This window comes from Oncorhynchus kisutch, linkage group LG14 (genome assembly GCF_002021735.2).
Source record: "Oncorhynchus kisutch isolate 150728-3 linkage group LG14, Okis_V2, whole genome shotgun sequence".
Lineage (NCBI taxonomy): Eukaryota > Metazoa > Chordata > Actinopteri > Salmoniformes > Salmonidae > Oncorhynchus > Oncorhynchus kisutch.
The window spans coordinates 73,995,503-74,018,275 of record NC_034187.2 but is presented as its reverse complement, the minus strand read 5'-3'; the positions used below and the strand labels follow the sequence as shown (position 1 = coordinate 74,018,275).

The window sequence follows — 22,773 nt, the reverse complement described above, 5'->3', positions numbered from 1 at the left end:
AATCGCAAAACCATCCCTGACCGTCATCCGTTGAAAAGGTTTACAAGACCTGCTGGATAACCTAGGGGGATCCACATGGTTCTTGATACTCGACCAAGGCAGTGCTTACCACCAAGGCTTTGTCGATGAATGCTCAAGACTAGCCACCGCGTTCAGCACCCCCTGGGGTCTATATGAGTTGGTTCACATCCCCTTTGGTTTGACCAACGCCCCACCCGCTTTCCAGAGGTGTATGGAAGGAGTTCCAGAAAGCATGAGAGACAACAGCCGATCTTCATATCTGGACGATGTTCTCTGCTATCCCAAGACATTCAGTGAACATGTGGAAGGCCTAAGAAGAGTGCTTAGTCGGATGAGGAGGCACGGTATCAAACTGTGCCCGAAAAGTGTGAAGTCTTCAGACGCTGAGTGAGGTACATAGGTCAGATCGTATCCAGCAAGGGAGTACAAATCGACCCAAAAGACTTGGAGGCTGTGTTGCGGCTAAAGGAGACGGACCCACAGACAATTGGAGAGGTCAGAACACTGCTGGGATTCTTCGGCTACTACATGTCGTTCATCCAAGATTTCTCCAGGATGGCCAAACCCATATTTGAGTTGCTACAAAGTCCATCAGAAGAAAAGCCCAAATCAACCAGAGGAAAAACCCAGGCCAAAAAGGTTAGCAATGGACAATGGCATCCCAAGACACCAGTTCAGGGGACGGCTGTACACAGAGCCATCATAGCCAAGTTGGTTGACATGCTAACCAATTCACCCATACTAGCGTACCCAGACTTTGACTTACCATTTTTACTCCACACTTACGCTTCCAATGAGGGTCTAGGGGCTGTCCTTTACCAACATCAGAATGGGAGACTATGTGTAATCGGTATGGGTCCAGATCGTTAAATCCAGCAGAGAAAAACTACCACCTCCATTCTGGCAAATTTGAGTTTGTAGCAGTTCAATGGGCGATCTGTGACAAATTTAGAGACTATCTATACTATGCACCCACATTATACCGTAAACACAGACAACAACCCTTTGACCTATGTTCTGAGCACAGCTACACTCAATGCAATAGGTCACCGCTGGGTTGGGGAGTTGGCTGACTTTCACTTCGACTTGAAATACAGGCCTGGGAAAATGAATGCAGACGCTGACATACTGTCTCGTTGTCCTGTCGTTCTCCACAACCACATGGGTGAATACACAGAATCTATTCCACCAGAAGTAATCTCAGCGGAATGGCAAGGAAGCAGAGCAGTGAAAAATGAGGATTTTTAATGGGTGGCTGTGCTGCAAGTCAACTCTAGAGAGGGTGGTGTGTCACCTGAAGGCGTGCCTGCCATCACACCAGAGGATATTAAGGCTGCATAGCACGAGGATGCTGAAATCAGAGAAATCATCTTACTGAAAAACAAGATGGAATCCAAATGAGAAAGAGAAAAAGCTCACGGGAACAGAAATAAAGAGACTAGTGAGTGGAACAAGCTGGTCTTGGAAAATGGAATCCTGTACAGAAAGGCAGGAAAACGAAAACAACTTGTACTAACCAGCAAGCTGAAGTCAGTGGTGCTGAAGAACTTACATGACGACGGAGCAGACAAAGTGATCCATCTAGTCAGGGAAACATTTCACTGGCAGCATGAAATAAAAGACTATGTCATCAAACAGTGTGCATGTATCAAGCAGAAACGTCTCTGTCACGTATACTCCCTCTCCGGCCTCTAGGTCATCAGGCTACTGATTATCCCGCACACCTGTCACCATTGTCAAGCGTACCAGCGCCTCAGGACACTCACCTGGACAGCATCACCTCCTTGATTATCTTCTCTATGTCTATCACTCCCCTTGGTTCTTTCCTCAGGTGTTATTGACTCTGTTTCATGTTGGTGCGTTGTTTGTGTTTCATGTTAATTATTTTGTTAATTTATTAAAACACTCACTCCTGTTCTTGCTTCCTGACTCTCAGCGCACATCGTTGCAGTCCCTGTGTTCCAAAGAAAGCACGTATGGGTTCTATCACCATCAGTGCACCATTTGAGCTTCTCTCTGTCGACTACATGCACCTTGAGCCAAGCAAAGGAGGTTATGAATATATTATTGTACTGGTCGATCATTTCACACGCTTTGCACAGGAGTAACCAATGAAGAACAAGTCAGGAAGAACTGCAGCTGAGAAGATATTCCAAGACTTCGTTCCTCTGTTTGGCTACCCTAATAAGTTTCACCACGACCAAGGGCTAGCGAACAACCGGTTCCAGAGACTCCAGCAGCTTGCAGGGATCTCACACTCTCAGGGATCTGCAGGGATCTCACACTCTCAGGGATCTGCAGGGATCTCACACTCTCAGGGATCTGCAGGGATCTCACACTCTCAGGGATCCGCAGGGATCTCACACTCTCAGGGACCTGCAGGGATCTCACACTCTCAGGGATCTGCAGGGATCTCACACTATCAGGGATCTGCAGGGATCTCACACTATCAGGGATCTGCAGGGATCTCACACTATCAGGGATCTGCAGGGATCTCACACTCTCAGGGATCTGCAGGGATCTCACACTATCAGGGATCTGCAGGGATCTCACACTCTCAGGGATTTGCAGGGATCTCACACTCTCAGGGATCTGCAGGGATCTCACACTACCATCCACATGGTAACCCTGTGGAACGGATTAATAGAACACTCCTGCAGATGCTCCGTACTCTGCAAGAAGAGAAGAAGACAGAGTGGAAAGACCATATACCAAACATCATCCATGGCTATACCTATACAAGGCACGAGGCAACGGGATACTCACATTTTTTCCTCCTGTATGGCAGAGCCCCACGCCTTCCTATCAACCTACTGTTCAACCACAAACCAGAAATAGTGACAAGAACCCAACAAACATCCATAGAGAAGTGGGCAACAAAGATGCAAGATCCAAACAAAATGGCTTCTGAGAACAGTGAAAGTGATCGAGTCCTTGTGAGGAACCTATCGGAAAGAGGTGGCCCCGGGAAACTCTGTGTTTACTGGGAGAAGACAATACATAGAGTTGTGGAGAGAATTAGAGAGGGTCCAGTGTGTAACATCCAGTCAGAGTCTGGAGACAACACTCTTTGTGTGCTGTACCGGAACCTCCTGTTACCTGTAAATGACTTGCCAGTGCATCAAGACACTCTATCCAAACCTGTGAAAACACCAAGACAAAAACAGACAACCATCAGTAACCTGATTGACCAAGAATCTGACAGTTCAGATGAAGAGGAAAGCTACTATACTAACCAGCACAGTCCTCGGGTTCATCAGATCGATGTCAGACAACAACCAAGTCAACCAGAGTGACATACCAGACTGCAAGCTACTGCTCAGGAGTTCAGACCTACAGTGGCACAGAAAATAGAACAGATTCAGCAGCAGTCTGAAGGACCTGAACAGCACGGAGTGGAGGATGAAGTGCAGGAGGAACTCCAAGATGTTGTGCTAGTACAGTGGCAAGAGGTCAATGGAAAGGAAGATTTACCTGTGAGAAGGTCCAAGCGCACTGAAAAGCTCAGAGAAATCCTTAGCTATGAGAGTCTGGGACAACTTGTTACATCTGCTCCTGCCACGCCCTCTACTGCTCATTCTGTGTCTCCTTGACCTGCCGCCACTCCCCTAGTGCTCTCTCCCTCTCCCCCTCTCTCTGTGTGTGTGTGTGATTGTGTGGGCGGAAACAGGTGTGCTGGAGTCCGAGCAGATCCCCACCAGCTGCAACCTGTTCCATAATCAAGACCTCTACAAATACTCAGCCCTGCCACTTCCACGCTGCCAGATCGTAATCTCTGGTCATTCTGCCCGCTCTGACTCTGCTTCCTCTCTCCAGTCCTACATCACGTCATCCTGCTACTCTGTCCTGGTTACCCCACTCTACTGCTCCCTTGGATTCCCCCTCCGGACCTGCTTACCTCTGTTCCAACCCCTCTCGCTCCAGCCTCAGCCTCCGCACCTGGTTTCCTGCAACCCGCCCGAGCTTCCCCTGGTCTGCACTCCATCTTCCCCCTGTGTATCAATAAATACCTTGGTTACTTCATCCCAGTCTTTGCGTCTGAGTCTGCTCTTGGGTTCCCCTGTTCCACTCCACGTAACACAACTGTCATACCAGTTATGGAGGCAAGGAGCAAACGCAGTTGTGCTCAATTTTTACATGGTGCCTGGAAACAGAATGACTTATCTAGTGTTACAAGGAGGTTACTGGCACGAAGGAACACCACTTGTCTGGACATGCTCGACACTGAATAGTATTTGACTTGACTATAGACAGCAAACAAATAGATGTCAGGAGTCATCAAAAAGAGGAGGGGAGAGTGTACTAGGTTGAAAACAAACTCACTAAAAACAGACACCCCTTTGATATTTTTTTTAACCAATTTGTTTATATATTTGTCTTAATTAATCTAAATGGCATATTCTGCATGCTTTAGCATTAGTATTCCATCAGGCCAGTAGATGGCGCTGTTGCACTGTGGTAGTAGGAGAAACAGCAAGTTCTGGCCAAGCGCATGCATCATTCTTCAGAATAAAGAAAGCGGCAGAACTTTGCAGACGTAAACTTGTGTCCATTTTTTCTACTATTACATGTATGTAACATAACTTCCAAACATTCTAATATAGAATGAATATGTAATAACATGCTGTAAAACAACTTTGTCAAGGTATTATCACATTAGGAATGGTTTTGTGTTGGTTTTGTGTCGAACTGAGTGAGAGAAGAACATGATTTACAATGAGTGAGCGTATATGTTAGCTTGATGCTAGCTGAGGTAAAAACAATTTACAAGTCACAGAGACTATGTTTACTGAGTAGCTCACTTGATTTGATAAAGAATCCATTTGTTAGGAATTTCTGAGTTTGTTTTACATGTTATTGGTTTTATGTAAAATTGTGCTCATGAGCTGGTAAACTGGCTGTGCACGCTCAGTCTGGACCGTGGACTTTTAGTGCAGACAGTGCGGGTGCATGAGAGAGACGATTTTTACAGAGGTGCCACTATTTTACAGCTGAATGTATTGTTGTCAGTTTTCTATATCAGTAGCAGCATGTAGAAATACATTCAGTTATTTTTGTCTTCATATATAAGTGTTTCTGTTGTATGAATGTGATATACATTTTGGTTTTCATTTGAAGTCATACAGTAAGACAGGGTTATTAGTGGAATATTTTAGAATTCTGCTTGAAGTAAAGTGCATTTATGTTGTGTAATTGAAAGTGTGCACTTGTTTGATGTGAAGGTTTTAAAAGTACAATCAAGAAAATAGACAATTGAACAAGAGAAAAAAAAACATTCTTCAGAATAAAGAAAGTGCCAGAACTTTGCAGATGTAAACTTGTGTCCGTTCTTTTTATTATTACAGGCCACCTCAGTTACAGACTTAGGCCGTTTGTTTGTTTGGCTAGCTAGCTAATGTTAGCTGGCTAGCTGGCAATTGTTTTGATTCGAATGCCAGCCAGTGTCAGGAGGTTGAGGATGGAGAGAAGCTGAAAGCAAGACGGCACAGTAGATTTGTGCAGTGATGAGGATCTAAGGGAAGACTAAGTTGGAAGGCTACTTTTGAGTTATTATTGAAATGTGATGTGCTTTCCGGCACCACTTGACTGCCACAGCTTCACTCAAGTGGGTGATTCATTTTGTTAGTACTGAAGGAGTAGCTAACTAGCTACACTTATACAGAGTCCATGAACTGGAGTAGGTGAGTTTAAACTCAATCCAAATCCTACCATGGAGAAGCCACACAGACAGCATGGGATGGTGAGACACCTAGATGACACCGTGCTGCCTGCCGCCCCCCCAGACTTGCTTCAGAGACCATCTTTGTTTGCTTGCCCCCTTTGACCACCTTCCTCCAATGAACATTCAAGCCATGAACTTTCCCGACCCTCTTATGACCTTCCATCTCATGAATTTAATAGTTTTTCACTAAAGTTCTTGTATTTTTTGTTGCTTTAAAGCGCTTTCAGATTCTTCATGTGTTGTTTTTATTGTGTGTGTGCGTGTGAGTGAGACTGCAAGAGAGAGATTGAGACGGAGGAGGAGAGGGAGAAGGAGAGAAAGAAAGGGAGAGGATGTGAGAGACAGAATGAGGTGAAGAGCAGAGCAGCCCGGCTTGGCCAGAGGGCTAAAAGGGGGTCTGTTGTCTGACAAGTGCTGGAATATTAAATATTACCCTGAGTATCCCACACACAGATGTTCTCAATCACGGCTCCAGAGAATGAATGTAAGCAATATGGCAGCCATGTTGAGAGGGAGGATGAGGATGCTGCTGTGATCGAGCGAGGGGGGATTTTCTTGCCAGGCCAATTTAGTTATTAGTACTGGAGCAACTGTGAGTAGATATTAGCATTAGTGGCGGACTTCGGTGAAAGTTTCTAATATAGCAGGTGTAACAGTATAACTTTAGACCATCCCCTCGCCCATACCCGGGCGCGAACCAGGGACCCTCTGTACACATCAACAACAGTCACCCTTGAAGCATCGTTACCCATCGCTCCACAAAAGCCGCTACTTCAAGGTCTCAGAGCAAGTGAACCACCGCTAACTAAGCTAGCGTTTCACATCCGTTACACAGGAATCGGGTTTATTTCTGAGAGACTGATGACCACTCCATGAGCAATGCAGTAGGTTCAAAGGTAACATAAAGGTCATGACCTCTGAAATCATTGAAGTGGTAAATTGAAGCACATCTAAAATGTTACATACACACACAAAATCCATCTTGCTAATCTCATCTCAAACCACTGGAAACAAACCACTGAGTTGAAGAGAATGGGCAGTGCTTCTTAGATCCTTCAAGCACATCCATAAGAGCAGCGGGAGATCTGATCTAATGAGTGGGATGTTGTTTATATAAGAGCCTTCCTTCATCGTGGCCATTAGGCTAAAAGCACTTTACATGTACCACTAGAATCCCCAAAAAGCACTTCTACTTTTCTCTCAGATGTATGCTGGTATTCTTAGTCACTGAAGGTCGACTGGGATTCAGCTGATTATAAACACGTCTTCCTCTGAAACAGTTCCTTAGATGAAGTACATTCGGAAATTATTCAGACCCCTTGACTTTTTCCACATTTTGTTATATTACAGCCATATTCAACAAAACAAAAATCATTAATCTACACAAATTACCCCATAATGACAAAGCAAAAACAGATGTTTAAATTTTTATTTGCAAATGTATAAAAAACAAACTGGAAATATCACATTTACAGAAGTATTCAGACCCTTTATTCAGTACTTTGTTGAAGCAACTTTAACAGCAATTACAGCCTCAAGTCTTCTTTAGTATGACGCTACAAACTTGGCACACCAATGGGGAGTTTCTCCCATTCTTCTCTTCAGATCCTCTCATGCTCTGTCAGGTTGGATAGGAAGCGTCACTGCACAGCTATTTTCAGGTCTCTCCAGATATTTTCGATTTGGTTCAAGTCTGGGCCACTGAAGGACATTCAGAGACTTGGCCCGCAACCACTTCTGCATTGTCTTGGCTGTGTGGTTCAGTTCGTTGTCCTGTTGGAAGGTGAACCTTCACCCCAGTCTGAGGTCCTGAGCGCTCAAGAGCAGGTTTTCATCAAGGATCTTTTTTTACTTTGACTAGTCTCCCAGTCCCTGCTGCTGAAAAACATCCCCACAGCATGATGCTGCCACCACCATGCTTCACCGTAGGGGTGATGCCAGGTGTCTTCCAGACGTGACGCTTGGCATTCAGGCCAAAGAGTTCAATCTTGGTTTCATCAGACCAGATAATCTTCTTTCACATGATCAGAGTCCTTTAGGTGCCTTTTGGTAAGTTTCAAGGGGGCTGTCATGTGCCTTTTACTGAGGAGTGGCTTCCGTCTGGCCACTCTACCATAAATGCCTGATTGATGGAGTGCTGCAGAGATGGTTGTCCTTCTGGAAGGTTCTCCCATCTCCACAGAGAACATACAATATGTATATTGTAAAAAATCCTGTTAAGGATGTCTTTATCAAATAGTTGTATTTGATTGGGGTTAACCCCTTCTTATAGACTACCTCCCACCAAAACATTAGATATGCCAACATATGTCTGATTAAATGGATCTCTACAGAGATTCATGGGGCCTGGGTCCTCCTGTGCACAGCAGCATCTCCCAGACAATAAAGTCACGGTCAACGAGCACATTCCTGTTGTGATTTATCTGAAGAAGTAAAGCCAAGGGGATTACCTGTAAGTAATAAATAATTGAGGCCCATCGTTTGAAGCCAAAATGAAGGATCTGCGTCTCTTAATTCATTTCAGTTTTTGAGAAATTCTTGAACGGGACCCAAAGAGGGATTAGTATCAAGGTAAGCAACAAATTCTTTATTGAAAAACAATACCCATATTTCATGACAAACACACGAACGAACACATGAACACACACACACCCACACACGCATACCCACACACACACACTCAAGCATCGCACAAAAACCAACATAGACACCCTGGTCCAAGATGGTCAGTAGAGATAAATACTCTGAATCTGATCCCAACTCTGTTTCCAACTTTACAGACTGCAGTTTGTCTGCACTGGTCCCACAGAGTTGAGTTCTGGTCCATCTGACATGGGTCTGAGTCAGGAGTAGGCCAAATCTGGTTCAGGTCTGTGTCAGTACGGTGAGAACAGAACTGATGTATGTGCCGTACGGAGAGGTCCTGGGGCAGGATGTAATAGGGGCTGGTGGAGGGGCTGAGTCTGAAAGAGGGCGGAGCCAGATGTAGGGGCAGGGCGCAAATGGAACGGGGACAGGGTTGCCATGGCAGCAGCAGCAGCGAGGGAGTAATGGCTCTGTAAGAGGCGCGAGACGAGAGGCTTTGCCAAGTCCTCCTTCCTCAGAGTGATCCCAACCTGGAAACCACACACAGCGTGATCAAAACACTTCTACAATTAAATCACAACCAGTCTACAATTAAAATCACAACATGATCACAACATGATCACAACCAGTCTACATTTAAATCACAACATGATCACAACCAGTCTACAATTACATCACAACATGATCACAACCTATCTACATTTAAATCCCAACATGATCACAACCGGTCTACAATTAAATCACAACGTGATCACAACCATACCGCTATCACACCTGTTCCACAATCTACAACACTTTGCAAAACAACTCCAATCCAATCATACCAGATGTAAACCACAAACAGTCCACAACAAAACCTCCAGTAAAGTACTGCCAAAAGACAATAATGTGGTACTCACTGTCTGCAGATTCTGGTTGCGTTGAGGCGGCAGACCATAGGGGCTAAACTTGGGCTTGGCTGGCTTCCCTGCTGCACGGTCTTTATGCCTTCTACTGCTGATGTGCTAAGGAGAGAGAGAGGGGCGGGTGGAGAGAGGAGTGGGGGGGCGACAGGGTCAGTCTAGCTCATAGATTCATCAGGTCACAGGAAATTAACGGAAACACTAAACCTAATTAAAATCCATCTTTTTCCTCTCATCTCTGGAATGCAGATGTATAAATAGTCATAAAAGGGCGGATTTCAGTTTAAATACAGTATACAACTAACCTGTTTGAGTTGTGTCTCGGAGTTGACGTGCACATCGCAGATCTCACAGTGGAAAGTTTTGTTCTGTAGCCCAGTCGACACCTCAGTGGGAGTGGCCAGCTTGGCTTTGACCCCTGACCTGGGAAATGACTTTATGGCTCCGTCGCCACTCCTGGCCTCCAGCATTGTCTTGTGTTTCGTGCCTGACAGGGTGAAAGGTCAGATGGGTCAAAGGTTAGAAGCAGAGACGCCAACTAAGTACAGTATTAACAAAGTGGGACATCACACTCTAGGAGCTCAGAAGCAAAAATGTAATATGCGTTTTTTTTCGTTTTTTTTTCAGATACAAATATTTAATATCCAACGTTGACAGCCAAGCTGTCTTCATCAGGGTATAATCAAACTTCATCACTTTACCTGTCAGATCAAGATGGCAATAATGGCTTAGCCCTTGGGAATAGGGAGTGAGTGATCGATTGGTGTGGTATTGACCCGATGAGAGCAATGATTAAGAAGACGGACTTGTTGCAACATGATGATGACACACACCTGTGCACAAACAGGTCAGTAAAGCTTCATTCTCACCGCTGTTGTGAGCCTGTAGCTGGGATGCAGAGTTGACCGCCACCTTGCAGAGAGAACAGTATAGTAGTCTCTTAGCCTTCTTTTCCTCCGACTCCACAACCTCCTCCACCTCTCCCTCCATCTCCTTCTCCTTCTCCACCAGGGGACAGAGTGACAGAGAGGGGTCAGAGGGCATTTCCATGGATACAGATGGGCTGCAGGTCGATGGAACCACCCTAGAGGCAGAGGGTGGTGACAACACGGCTCCGGCTGTGACATCTACACAGAAGATTAGAAAAGAGCATCGTGATAAGGGTTTATCCCTCCATTTTCTGTCATCGTAAAATGAAAACAAATTTGAGTGTGGTGAATGGTGAATTAGTGGGGAGAGTGTTTGTGTGTGTGACAGTGGTGGTGAGAGAGAGGGGAGATAAGTTAACTCTGATGCTTTCTTCTCTCCTACATCAACCTCTAACAGAGTCTCTAATGCTGATTACCACTGCAGGGTCTGCGTCCTAAACGACCCCCTATTCACTATCTAGTGTCCTACTTTTGACCAGGGCCCATTTCCGCAAGCATCTCAAGTTTCTCAACTCTTACCATAACTCACTGAGACAGATAAAAGCACACAGGTGTGTATGAGATTCATTAGCTGTAATCTTGGTAATAATCCAAGATTTCCTATGGGTAAATCCACTTGAATTCAATCGCTTTTTGACAGCACCCCTTTTGATTTGAACAAAACCTTCATTACATACAGTATTTGCCCATTGTTGACGTGCTCAGAAAGTTACTTTTTGGAACATTCAAAACATTCAAGAAATAGAAGTCCTGAAAGTTGACCTTTTTTGATCACTGGAAAAGATAAAGGGTTGAGATTGATGTCTTTTAAAAGTTTACAAAAACAGGGTTGTCAAACAATTCTATAATTTATTGAATGTTTTATTGATTTATAGCAATTATGGCATTTTTTTTGCCTTAAGCATCAATTATCTAAAATGTGTCCAAATGTTTTCATATTCGCATATGTTGTAGCTTAGACCCTATTTTACATCATCTGAGGTGTTTGTGTTGTACCAGCCATCTGTTGAGACAGCATGCTCTTGAATACAGGGTGGGTGTCATGTTTTGACTGTTAAATGTACTAAAATAGGAATGAAATAGAAATTTTGACTTTCAAATAGTACCACAAAGATGGTTGGACATCCACACATCAGAGAATGTTGAGTTGAATGGGAAGATCTGTGGTTTTAAATTATACTGTCAATCCTCCATAGGAGACCTACAGATGTAGGATCTTAATTTGATCACTCTTTTATTTCTGAGAATCTTCCTGCCTAGCAGGAAATGCAAACTTGTGGGGTATTTGAGTTTTGAAAGGCTTCTAAAGTTAAAGTTAAAATTTCAATTAAATTTCAATGGTGTACCAGCTGAATTGCAATAGTCCAAAGGGATAGCTCCATTCTATGAATTCTATTTCTATGATTGAAATGACACCCTGTATTCAAGACCATGTTGTGTCTCAACCAATGGCGGGCACAGCACAAAAACCTCACATCGGTTCTAGGCTACAACATATGCGAATATGAGAAGAATCTGAGATTAAAGGTAAAAAAATATATTGTTTTCATTAAAAAATGTTTTCTTTCAAGACGTTTTAAAATAGATGGACAACTCTGTTAATAAGCTTTTCAATTATATTAAACTCAACTGTTTATCTTTTCCAGTGATGAAGACATAGATGTCTCATTGTATGAGCGGGAATACAAAATGGGTCAACTTTGAGCACCTGTTTAGGCATTCAGGTCCAAAAGGTCCCTTTCTGACCACTTCTTCCATGGTCTTAATTCATCTGGATTTACCCCTATGGGAATCTGATTCCATTTCTCAGAGTAGTTCTTCCATGGTCTTAATTCATCTGGATTTACCCCTATGGGAATCTGATTCCATTTCTCAGAGTAGTTCTTCCATGGTCTTAATTCATCTGGATTTACCCCTCTGGGAATCTGATTCCATTTCTCAGAGTAGTTCTTCCATGGTCTTAATTCATCTGGATTTACCCCTATGGGAATCTGATTCCATTTCTCAGAGTAGTTCTTCCATGGTCTTAATTCATCTGGATTTACCCCTATGGGAATCTGATTCCATTTCTCAGAGTAGTTCTTCCATGGTCTTAATTCATCTGGATTTACCCCTATGGGAATCTGATTCCATTTCTCAGAGTAGTTCTTCCATGGTCTTAATTCATCTGGATTTACCCCTATAGGAATCTGATTCCATTTCTCAGAGTAGTTCTTCCATGGTCTTAATTCATCTGGATTTACCCCTCAGGGAACCTGATTCCATTTCTCAAAGTAGTTCTTCCATGGTCTTAATTCATCTGGATTTACCCCTATGGGAATCTGATTCCATTTCTCAGAGTAGTTCTTCCATGGTCTTAATTCATCTGGATTTACCCCTATGGGAATCTGATTCCATTTCTCAGAGTAGTTCTTCCATGGTCTTAATTCATCTGGATTTACCCCTATGGGAATCTGATTCCATTTCTCAGAGTAGTTCTTCCATGGTCTTAATTCATCTGGATTTACCCCTCAGGGAATCTGATTCCATTTCTCAGAGTAGTTCTTCCATGGTCTTAATTCATCTGGATTTACCCCTATGGGAATCTGATTCCATTTCTCAGAGTAGTTCTTCCATGGTCTTAATTCATCTGGATTTACCCCTATGGGAATCTGATTCCATTTCTCAGAGTAGTTCTTCCATGGTCTTAATTCATCTGGATTTACCCCTATGGGAATCTGATTCCATTTCTCAGAGTAGTTCTTCCATGGTCTTAATTCATCTGGATTTACCCCTATGGGAATCTGATTCCATTTCTCAGAGTAGTTCTTCCATGGTCTTAATTCATCTGGATTTACCCCTATGGGAATCTGATTCCATTTCTCAGAGTAGTTCTTCCATGGTCTTAATTCATCTGGATTTACCCCTCAGGGAATCTGATTCCATTTCTCAGAGTAGTTCTTCCATGGTCTTAATTCATCTGGATTTACCCCTATGGGAATCTGATTCCATTTCTCAGAGTAGTTCTTACATGGTCTTAATTCATCTGGATTTACCCCTATGTGAATCTGATTCCATTTCTCAGAGTAGTTCTTCCATGGTCTTAATTCATCTGGATTTACCCCTATGGGAATCTGATTCCATTTCTCAGAGTAGGAAAATTAGAGGCTTGGATTGAGATGATTATACTCCATTATCTGCAGTGAGACAGACTGGAAATAGGGAATTTGGGAACCTTGCCTTGGTAATGGTGATTAGGCCTGTGAGGGTTTGTTTGTCTGTTTTCATTGACTGTCTCTCTAAAATGGCAAAAGGCTGTTTGACAAAGTCATCATCACAAAGCTCCCCTGTTTCTTCCACACACAGAAAAACTCACTCTATCGCTAGCGCATGAAATCAAAATTGTCTCTTACTATGTTGCATATTTATCAAACAATATGCCTCCCACTCTCTAAAACACTCATGCACACCAACAAATATGATAAGGGAATGTATCAAACACCTGGAAACCATGGATTTGATACCATTCCATTGATTCTGCTCCAGCCATTATCCCAATTAAGGTGCCACCAACCTCTTGTGATATAAAGACACATACACACTCCCAGATCTGCAGAGATTAACAAGCAACGCAAACTCCTACAGCTGTGGATGCATACACACTCACAGATCTGCATACATTACAAACACACAAGCAAAGTGCTGTGTTTGAACCTCTAAAGACTGAGAATATACAGTTGAAGTCGGAAGTTTAAATACACTTAGGTTGGAGTTATTAAAACTCGTTTTCAACCACTCTATAAATGACTTGTTAACAAACTATAGTTTTGGCAAGTCTGTTAGGACATCTACTTTGTGTAGTAATTTTTCCAACAATTGTTTACAGACAGATTATTTCACTTATAATTCATGGTATCACAATTCCAGTGGGTCAGAAGTTTACATAAACTAAGTTGACTGTGCCTTTAAATAGCTTCAACATTCCAGAAAATGATGTCATGGCTTTAGAAGCTTCTGATAGGCTAATTGACATCATTTGAGTCAATTGGAGGTGTACCTGTGGATGTATTTCAAGGCTTACCTTCAAACTCAGTGCCTCTTTGCTTGACATCATGGGAACATCAAAAGAAATCAGCCAAGACCTCAGAAAAAACATGTAGACCTCCACAAGTCTGGTTCATCCTTGGGAGTAATTTACAAATGCCTGAAGGTACCACATTCATCTGTACAAACAATAGTACACAAGTATAAACACCATGGGACCACGCAGCCGTTATACCGCTCAGGAAGGAGACACGTTCTGTCTCCTAGAGATTAACGTCATTTGTGCGAAAAGTGAAAATCAATCTGAGAACAACAGCAAAGGACCTTGTGAAGATGCTGGAGGAAACTGTTATAAATGAATCTATATCCACAGTGAAACGAGTCATATATCTACATAACCTGAAAGGCCGCTCAGCAAGGAAGAAGCCACTGTTCCAAAACTGCCATAAAAATTCCAGACTAGGGTTTGCATCTGCACATGGGGACAAAGATCGTGCTTTTTGGAGAAATGTCCTCTGGTCTGATGAAACAAAAATGGAACTGTTAGGCCATAATGACCATTGTTATGTTTGGAGGAAAAAGGGGGAGGCTTGCAAGCCGAAGAACACCATCCCAACCGTGAAACACCGGGATGGCAGCATCATGTTGTGGACTGGTGCACTTCACAAAATAGATGGCATCATGAGGAAAGTTGTGGCAAAAAGCCCTGACCTCAATCCTATAGAACATTTTTGGGCAGAACTGAAAAAGCGTGTGTGAGCAAGGAGGCCTACAAACCTGACTCAGTTACACCAGCTCTGTCAGGAGGAATGGGCCACAATTCACCCAACTTATTGTGGGAAGCTTGTGGAAGGCTACCCGAAACGTTTGACCGAAGTTAAACAATTTAAAGGCAATGCTACCAAATACTAATTGAGTGTATGTAAACTTCTGATCCACTGGGAATGTGATGAAATAAATAAAAGCTGAAATAAATAATTCTCTCTACTATTATTCTGACATTTCACATTCTTAAAATAAAGTGGTGATCCTAACTGACCTAAGACAGGGAATTTCTACTAGGATTAAATGTCAGGAATTGTGAAAAACTGAGTTTAAATGTGTTTGGCTAAGGTGTATGTAAGCTTCCGACTCAACTGTATGTATGTATACATGTATATAGGGTCTGAAAACTTGTGATATTTTTTAAATACATTTGCAAACATTTCTAAAAACCTGTTTTTACTTTGTCATTATAGTGTATTGTTTGTAGATTGATGAGGGAAAAAATATTTAATTCATTTTAGAATAAGGCTGTAATGTAGTAAAATAAGGAAATAGTAAATGGGTCTGAATACTTTCCCGAATGCACTGTATTTAATATGTATTTAGGGTAATGTAGAGGAAGGAGTGTTTAATGCCTTTCAGCCTTTTAGTCCATCTGCACTTTTTGACAGTGAGGATGGACAGGTGCACACAAACACGTGCACATGCACTCATGAACGCACACACACACACACACACACACACACACACACACACACACACACACACACACACACACACACACACACACACACACACACACACACACACACACACACACACACACGTATGCACAAATCTTATCAAATCAAATCTTATTTGTCACATACACACGGTTAGCAGATGTTAATGCGAGTGTAGCGAAATGCTTGTGCTTCTAGTTCCGACAACGCAGTAATAACCAACGATTAATCTAACCTAACAATTCCACAACTACTACCTTATACACACAAGTGTAAAGGGATAAAGAATATTTTACATAAAGATATATGAATGAGTGATGGTACAGAACGGCATAGGCAAGATGCAGTAGATGGTATAGAGTACAGTATATACATATGAGATGAGTAATGTAGGGTATGTAAATAAAGTGGCATCGTTTAAAGTGGCTAGACACACACACACACCACACACACACTAACCTGTTGAACTGGGTTCTGAGCTGGGCGGCACAAGGCAGGGTGATACGCTCTTGGATACTGTGTCGGGGGCTCTGGTCTTGCAGTCCAGTGGGTCGAGGGCTTTGAGCCTCTTGAAGTGTTTGGTACCATTGTAATGGGATGAGGCCTGGCTCTACACAGAGAGAATAGAACCAGAACCACTGAGTCACACAAGCGACAACAACTCCAATGACCATGCAGTAGTAAGAACTCAAGTCATCAAGTCATATAGCCACAGGGTCAAGCCAGAGATGTAACATTATTAGTGTTTCATCAGTTATCAGATGCTCTTATCCAGAGCAAATTATAAACTCTGATACATCTCATCCAATATCAAACCTGTGCCATCCGCAAAGTATATGTACTGGTTAACACCACACAACACTTGGTATATATGTACTGGTTAACACCACACAACACTTAGTATATATGTACTGGTTAACACCACACAACACTTAGTATATATCTACTGGTCAACACCACACAACACTTAGTATATATCTACTGGTCAACACCACACAACATTTATTATATATCTACTGGTCAACACCACACAACATTTATTATATATCTACTGGTCAACACCACACAACACTTAGTATATATCTACTGGTCAACACCACACAACACGTAGTATATATCTACTGGTCAACACCACACAACACTTAGTATATATCTACTTGTTAAGTTCAAACTCTGCATGCATCCCTGGTCCTGCCCTGTATGTGGTGAAACTCTGCAGCATCCCTGGTACTGCCCTGTATGTGGTGAAACTCTGCAGCATCCCTGGTCCTGCCCTGTATGTGGTGAAACTCTGCAGCATCCCTGGTACTGCCCTGTATGTGGTGAAACTCTGCAGCATCCCTGGTCCTGCCCTGTATGTGGTGAAACTCTGCAGCATCCCTGGTACTGCCCTGTATGTGGTGAAACTCTGCAGCATCCCTGGTACTGCCCTGTATGTGGTGAAACTCTGCAGCATCCCTGGTACTGCCCTGTATGTGGTGAAACTCTGCAGCATCCCTGGTACTGCCTTGTATGTGGTGAAACTCTGCAGCATCCCTGGTACTGCCCTGTATGTGGTCAAACTCTGCAGCATCCCTGGTACTGCCCTGTAAGAGGTCAAACTCTGCAGCATCCCTGGTCCTGCCCTGTATGTGGTGAAACTCTGCAGCATCCCTGGTACTGCTCTGTAAGAGGTCAAACTCTGCAGCATCCCTGGTACTGCTCTGTAAGAGGTCAAACTCTGCAGCATCCCTGGTACTGCTCTGTAAGAGGTCAAACTCTGCAGCATCCCTGGTACTGCCCTGTAAGAGGTCAAACTCTGCAGCATCCCTGGTACTGCCCTGTAAGAGGTCAAACTCTGCAGCATCCCTGGTACTGCTCTGTATGTGGTGAAACTCTGCAGCATCCCTGGTACTGCCTTGTATGTGGTGAAACTCTGCAGCATCCCTGGTACTACCCTGTATGTGGTGAAACTCTGCAGCATCCCTGGTACTGCCCTGTAAGAGGTCAAACTCTGCCTACCTCTGAGTTGAACCTCAGTCGGCAAACGACACACGATGAGCTGGGTTTCCTCATAAAGGGCGTGGTTAGTCCAAATCCTGGACCAAAACAGGATTTGTGATCACGGTCCATCTGCAACAACAAGAGTGAAAAGGTGTTGCATTACTGTGGTATGGCTAGGGCTGAGGCAGAAGTGAAGGTTGAGCAAGATGTCAATGTTAAAGAGTACCTTAAATGCTCTCACACTAGGGCTGTGGGGGTCATGACATTTTGTCAGCTGGTGATTGTCAAGCAAATAACTGCCAGTCTCACGGTAATTGACCATTAATTAACATAAACACATTTAGCATCTCGTGGCTTCCACACATAGCCTACAAGCCACTGACATAAATCTTTGGAATATCTACATTTTAAAAAGTCTAATAAATCAATATAATATAGCCTACACCATAAATACACATAAATCCATTCTTTATTTTAGACCAGTCTAAAGAAACATGATATGAAGAAAATGTAGTCTTTTTCAGTTGAACAGAATAGCATACTCTGAGCTATCCTTATGTTAGGCCAAGGTCTGGCTATGCCATATTGCCGTATACACTAGTTAATTTAAGGTAGTAGACAAGATTTGCAGAGAATTCAGTGGCATTATTTTATATTATAGTATGAAGAATACAATTGAACATAGCTGAATGAAAAAGAAAGGATATTTTCTCCAAATTATTTGAGGGAGTGTCACATGCAGCTTTTCTGTGTTGAGTGGGTAACAAAGAAACTGGTCCTCCTATATGCTTAATTTAGGGTTATTTATGCAACTTGAGTTGTGATACAAACATTGGGCTATATGTTTTGATTTTAACACATTCGAAGGCTGCATGATGCGACTCTAATGATGATTTGAAAAGGCATGAGCTCTGCTTTATTTTTTGTGCAGGCTGCACACACTTTATCAGTCTCTCATTCACAATTTGACAAGCACTTGATAATGTCTCGATTTTCCCGGCAGCATCCCCTTTGTGTGGTAGTTGTTCCCTTGGGCTGAATATAATTACTATAATACCCTTCTCCCGGCTGAGTGCTCCGAAGCACCTCTCACTCACATGGCTCTCTCAGATATCTAAATTCTTATTAAGCCCGTCATGTGATCGGGTCCTTCTCACAGGCTACAAGTGAAGACAGACACATCAGGGATGCAACTGCGAAATTCCGAGGCGCATATTGAAGAATTATCCATATTTACTATTCATCAGCCAACAAGATGAGTAAGCCTAACGAATATCAAAAGCACTAGCCTATGTCAATCTACTATCCTGCATAGTATAAAATTGACTTATTCTATTCTGTGCGAGAAATAAATATTCCAAACATAGTCTGGGATGCGATAGATCCCAAATGAATACAACCACTAGCATCAAAAACAAAAAGCAATGAGGCGGATGCAACAGATCAGAACGTTTAGCTTAAAATTTTGATAAACTATTAGGCCATTTCTTCACATTAAGCGCAGCAATGCACACACGGTAGTAGGCTATAAGCTCAAATGTTCCAAAATGCAATCAATTAGCGGGAATTCTCAAAAGTGATCACAAATGCAATTATGCATGTAATGCTTTTATTATAAAGGTGCATTTTTATGGTGAAAATTATCTTCCCCAAACTTTAAACTCAACCACTGCGTGTGTTAGGCGCTACACCTGTTGTAAAGCGGATTAATGTGCTTCATTTTAAGAAGTTATTTGGCCCCTTCAGTTGTGATACAAACCTCAAAACATATAGGCATATGGGCTAGGCTACATGAGGTGTGCGATTATGATTTGAAAAAGTCAACAACAAAAAAGCCATATGCTGTTTCTTGCCTTACTGCTATGGTGGCAAAATTAGAAACATTATTATGCAAATGCACTGTATGAGCCTTAAACTTGTACATTTCCACTGTCTGTTTCTCTCATGTAAGAAGCCATTGTATTTTCCTCTCTTGTTTCTGAGTGACTCAAAGACAAAGAGCCTCTAAGAATGACCACAGATTTTGGTCCATCCTGTTCTTTTCGTATCTTTCAAGGGCACAGCTGTGTGGAGATATGAAGAGAACAGAGACTAGCTTGAGCAGCAGAGAACATTCTACTAGCAGAAAGGAGTAACAAAACTGGCGTTATCACTAGTTTGTGCGCTATGTTTCCACCATGATCCTCACACATCTGCTAAACTGCCATGTAGACAGTGGTTGTATTTTCCTATAAAGGTTGAGACCCAACTCTTGCTTGTTTGGCTCTTAACTCTGCAATGTTGTTGAGTGGATTGTTAACCAGCTCCAGATTTGTAAACCTTATAATAAAAAGTGAAGAATCTGCAGTCTCTCTTCCTTTTGATTAGAATTTCCATATATATTTCCAATATTGTCACCCATCAGACTAATCTTGATTTAATCTTGTCTTTACATATACTAAATAATATACAGTACCAGTCAAAAGTTTGGGCACACCTACTCATTCAAGGGTTTTATCTTTATTTTTACAATGTTCTACATTAACAAGGCACACCTGTTAATTGAAATGCATTCCAGGTGACTACCTCATGAAGCTGGTTGAGAGAATGCCAAGAGTGTGCAAAGCTGTCATGAAGGCAAAGGGTGGCTACTTTGAAGAATCTCAAATATAAAATCTATTTATTTAACACTTTTTTGCTTACTATAATAAAGAAATAAAGAAAACCCTTGAATGGTACTGTATGTTGGAATTTGTTTTGATTTAGAATAGACCATTATCATGCTCCTTTCTCAAAACAGGGGCAGGGGAAAAAATACATGTAATCTATGCACATAAATAGCGAATGGAGGACACATTTCCCATGGTTCATTTTCATGCCAGCCAGGTACTGTAGGCTATACTCCTGTTGTAAAGACAAGCAATTTGCTAAATATTATGAAAGTTGACAAATAGTTATTGTAGGCCTAGTCTATAGACAGCTGATGGGTTCCTCCTCTTTTTAATAGAGGCCATCAAAACTCTATCTTCTCATGTAATTGCATACCCTATAGAAATGTTGCACAACATGAGCTCCTGGGCTCTCATTAAGTGTTTGATTAGATTTTCAATTACATTTGCATTGATGCAGAGCAATAAGAGGGACAATAGAGTGCTGAGTACCAGGCAGTTAGCACGTTTGGTAGGCTACTGATGACCATAAGCAGCATCAGAGCTTGGAGAAGCCTAATTACTGTGACTAAATGGTCACGGGGAATTTGACTGCCGTCATGACTCTCGTGACCACCGGTGTGGCGTTAATATGGTTACCGTAACAGCCCTATCTCAGACTTAAACAGGCTTAGAGTAATGGTCCTTCCTTTACTTATAACATATGGTGACCTATGCAGACCTACCTTCCCAAACCAAACCAGAGGGAAAATGTGGTATGGATAGGGTTAAAAGAAGACTTAAGAATATCAAATCAAATGTTATTCTTTATTTGTCATATAAACATGGTTAGCAGATGTTAATGCGAGTGTAGCGAAATGCTTGTGCTTCTAGTTCCGACCATGCAGCAATATCTAACAAGTAATCTAACCTAACAATTTCACAACAACTACCTTATACTCACAAGTGTAAAGGAATGAATAAGAATATGTACATAAAAATATATGAATGAGTGATGGCCGAACAGCATAGGCAAGATGCAGTAGATGGTATAGAGTACAGTATATACATATGAGATGAGTACTGTAGGGTATGTAAACATTATATAAAGTGCCATTGTTTAAAGTGGCTAGTGATACATTTATTACATCAATATTTCCATTATTAAAGTGGCTAGAGTTAAGTCAGTATGTTGGCAGCAGTCACTGATGGCCTTGAGATACAAGCTGTTTTTCAGTCTCTCGGTCCCAGATTTCATGCACCTGTACTGACCTCACCTTCTGGATGATAGCGGGGTGAACAGGCAGTGGCTCGGGTGGTTGTTGTCCTTGATGATCTTTATGGCCTTCCTGTGACATCGGGTGGTGTAGGTGTCCTGGAGGGCAGGTAGTTTGCCCCCGGTGATGCGTTGTGTAGACCTCACTACCCTCTGGAGAGCCTTACCGTTATGGGCGGAGCAGTTGCCGTACCAGGCGGTAATACAGCCCGACAGGATGCTCTCGATTGTGCATCTGTAAAAGTTTGTGAGTGTTTTTGGTGACAAGCTGAATTTCTTCAGCCTCCTGAGGTTGAAGAGGCGTTGCTGCACCTTCTTCACCACGCTGTGTGGGTGGACCCTTTCAGTTTGTCCGTGATGTGTATGCTGAGGAACTTAAAACTTTCCACCATCTCCACTCCTGTCCTGTCTATGTGGATAGGGGGCTGCACCCTCTGCTGTTTCCTGAAGTCCACGATCATCTCCTTTGTTTTGTTGACGCTGAGTGTGAGGTTATTTTCCTGACACCTCCCTCCGAAGGCAATCACCTCCTCCCTGTAGGCCGTCTCATCATTGTTGGTATTCAAGCCTACCACTGTAGTGTCGTCTGCAAACTTGATGATTTGAGTTGGAGGCGTGCATGGCCACGCAGTCGTGGGTGAACAGGGAGTACAGCAGAGGGCTGAAAACACACCCTTGGGGGCCCCAGTGTTGAAGATCAGAGGGGTGGAGATGTTGTTACCTACCCTCACCACCTGGGGTGCGGCCCGTCAGGAAGTCCAGGACCCAGTTGCACAGGGCGGGGTCGAGACTCAGGGTTTCGAGCTTAATGACGAGTTTGGAGGGTACTATGGTGTTAAATGCTGAGCTATAGTCGATGAACAGCAGGGAGTGACTAACACACAGACATTGTGGAGCCAAGAGATAATTGGTTCCCCCTCAATCACCCCTTCACATGGTTTAAAACATTCACTTGTCTTCATACGTTCACATATGAAGACAAGCCTGACTTTTTCGACATAAGCATACTTATGAACATTGATAAAACATCTTATTTATCAATGTTACCTAACTAATTCTGATTCAGCCACGACAATGAACAGCATTCTTACATAGGTATTCCTCTTGTCCAGATGGGTTAGGGCAGTATGCAGGGTGATTGAGATTGCGTCATCTGTGGACCTATTGGGGCGGTAAGCAAATTGGAGTGGGTCTAGGGTGTCAGGTAGGGTGGAGGT

The 22,773-nt window shown here is 42.7% G+C and overlaps 1 protein-coding gene across 1 annotated transcript in view; it reads right to left on the bottom strand.

Moving 5' to 3' along the window:
- Positions 1 to 8,309: 8,309 nt before the first annotated feature.
- LOC109904651 (zinc finger protein 385D) overlaps positions 8,310 to 22,773 on the bottom strand; it is a 34,966-nt gene continuing 20,502 nt past the window's right edge. Inside the window, exons 3-8 of the mRNA XM_020501834.2 lie at positions 17,672 to 17,782; positions 16,130 to 16,280; positions 10,101 to 10,358; positions 9,537 to 9,718; positions 9,229 to 9,333; positions 8,310 to 8,859 (exon numbers count right to left, since the gene is read on the bottom strand). Of these exons, the coding sequence (XP_020357423.1) occupies positions 8,620 to 8,859; positions 9,229 to 9,333; positions 9,537 to 9,718; positions 10,101 to 10,358; positions 16,130 to 16,280; positions 17,672 to 17,782 (1,047 nt within the window). The 3' untranslated portion in view covers positions 8,310 to 8,619. The remainder of the gene's footprint in view (positions 8,860 to 9,228; positions 9,334 to 9,536; positions 9,719 to 10,100; positions 10,359 to 16,129; positions 16,281 to 17,671; positions 17,783 to 22,773) is intronic.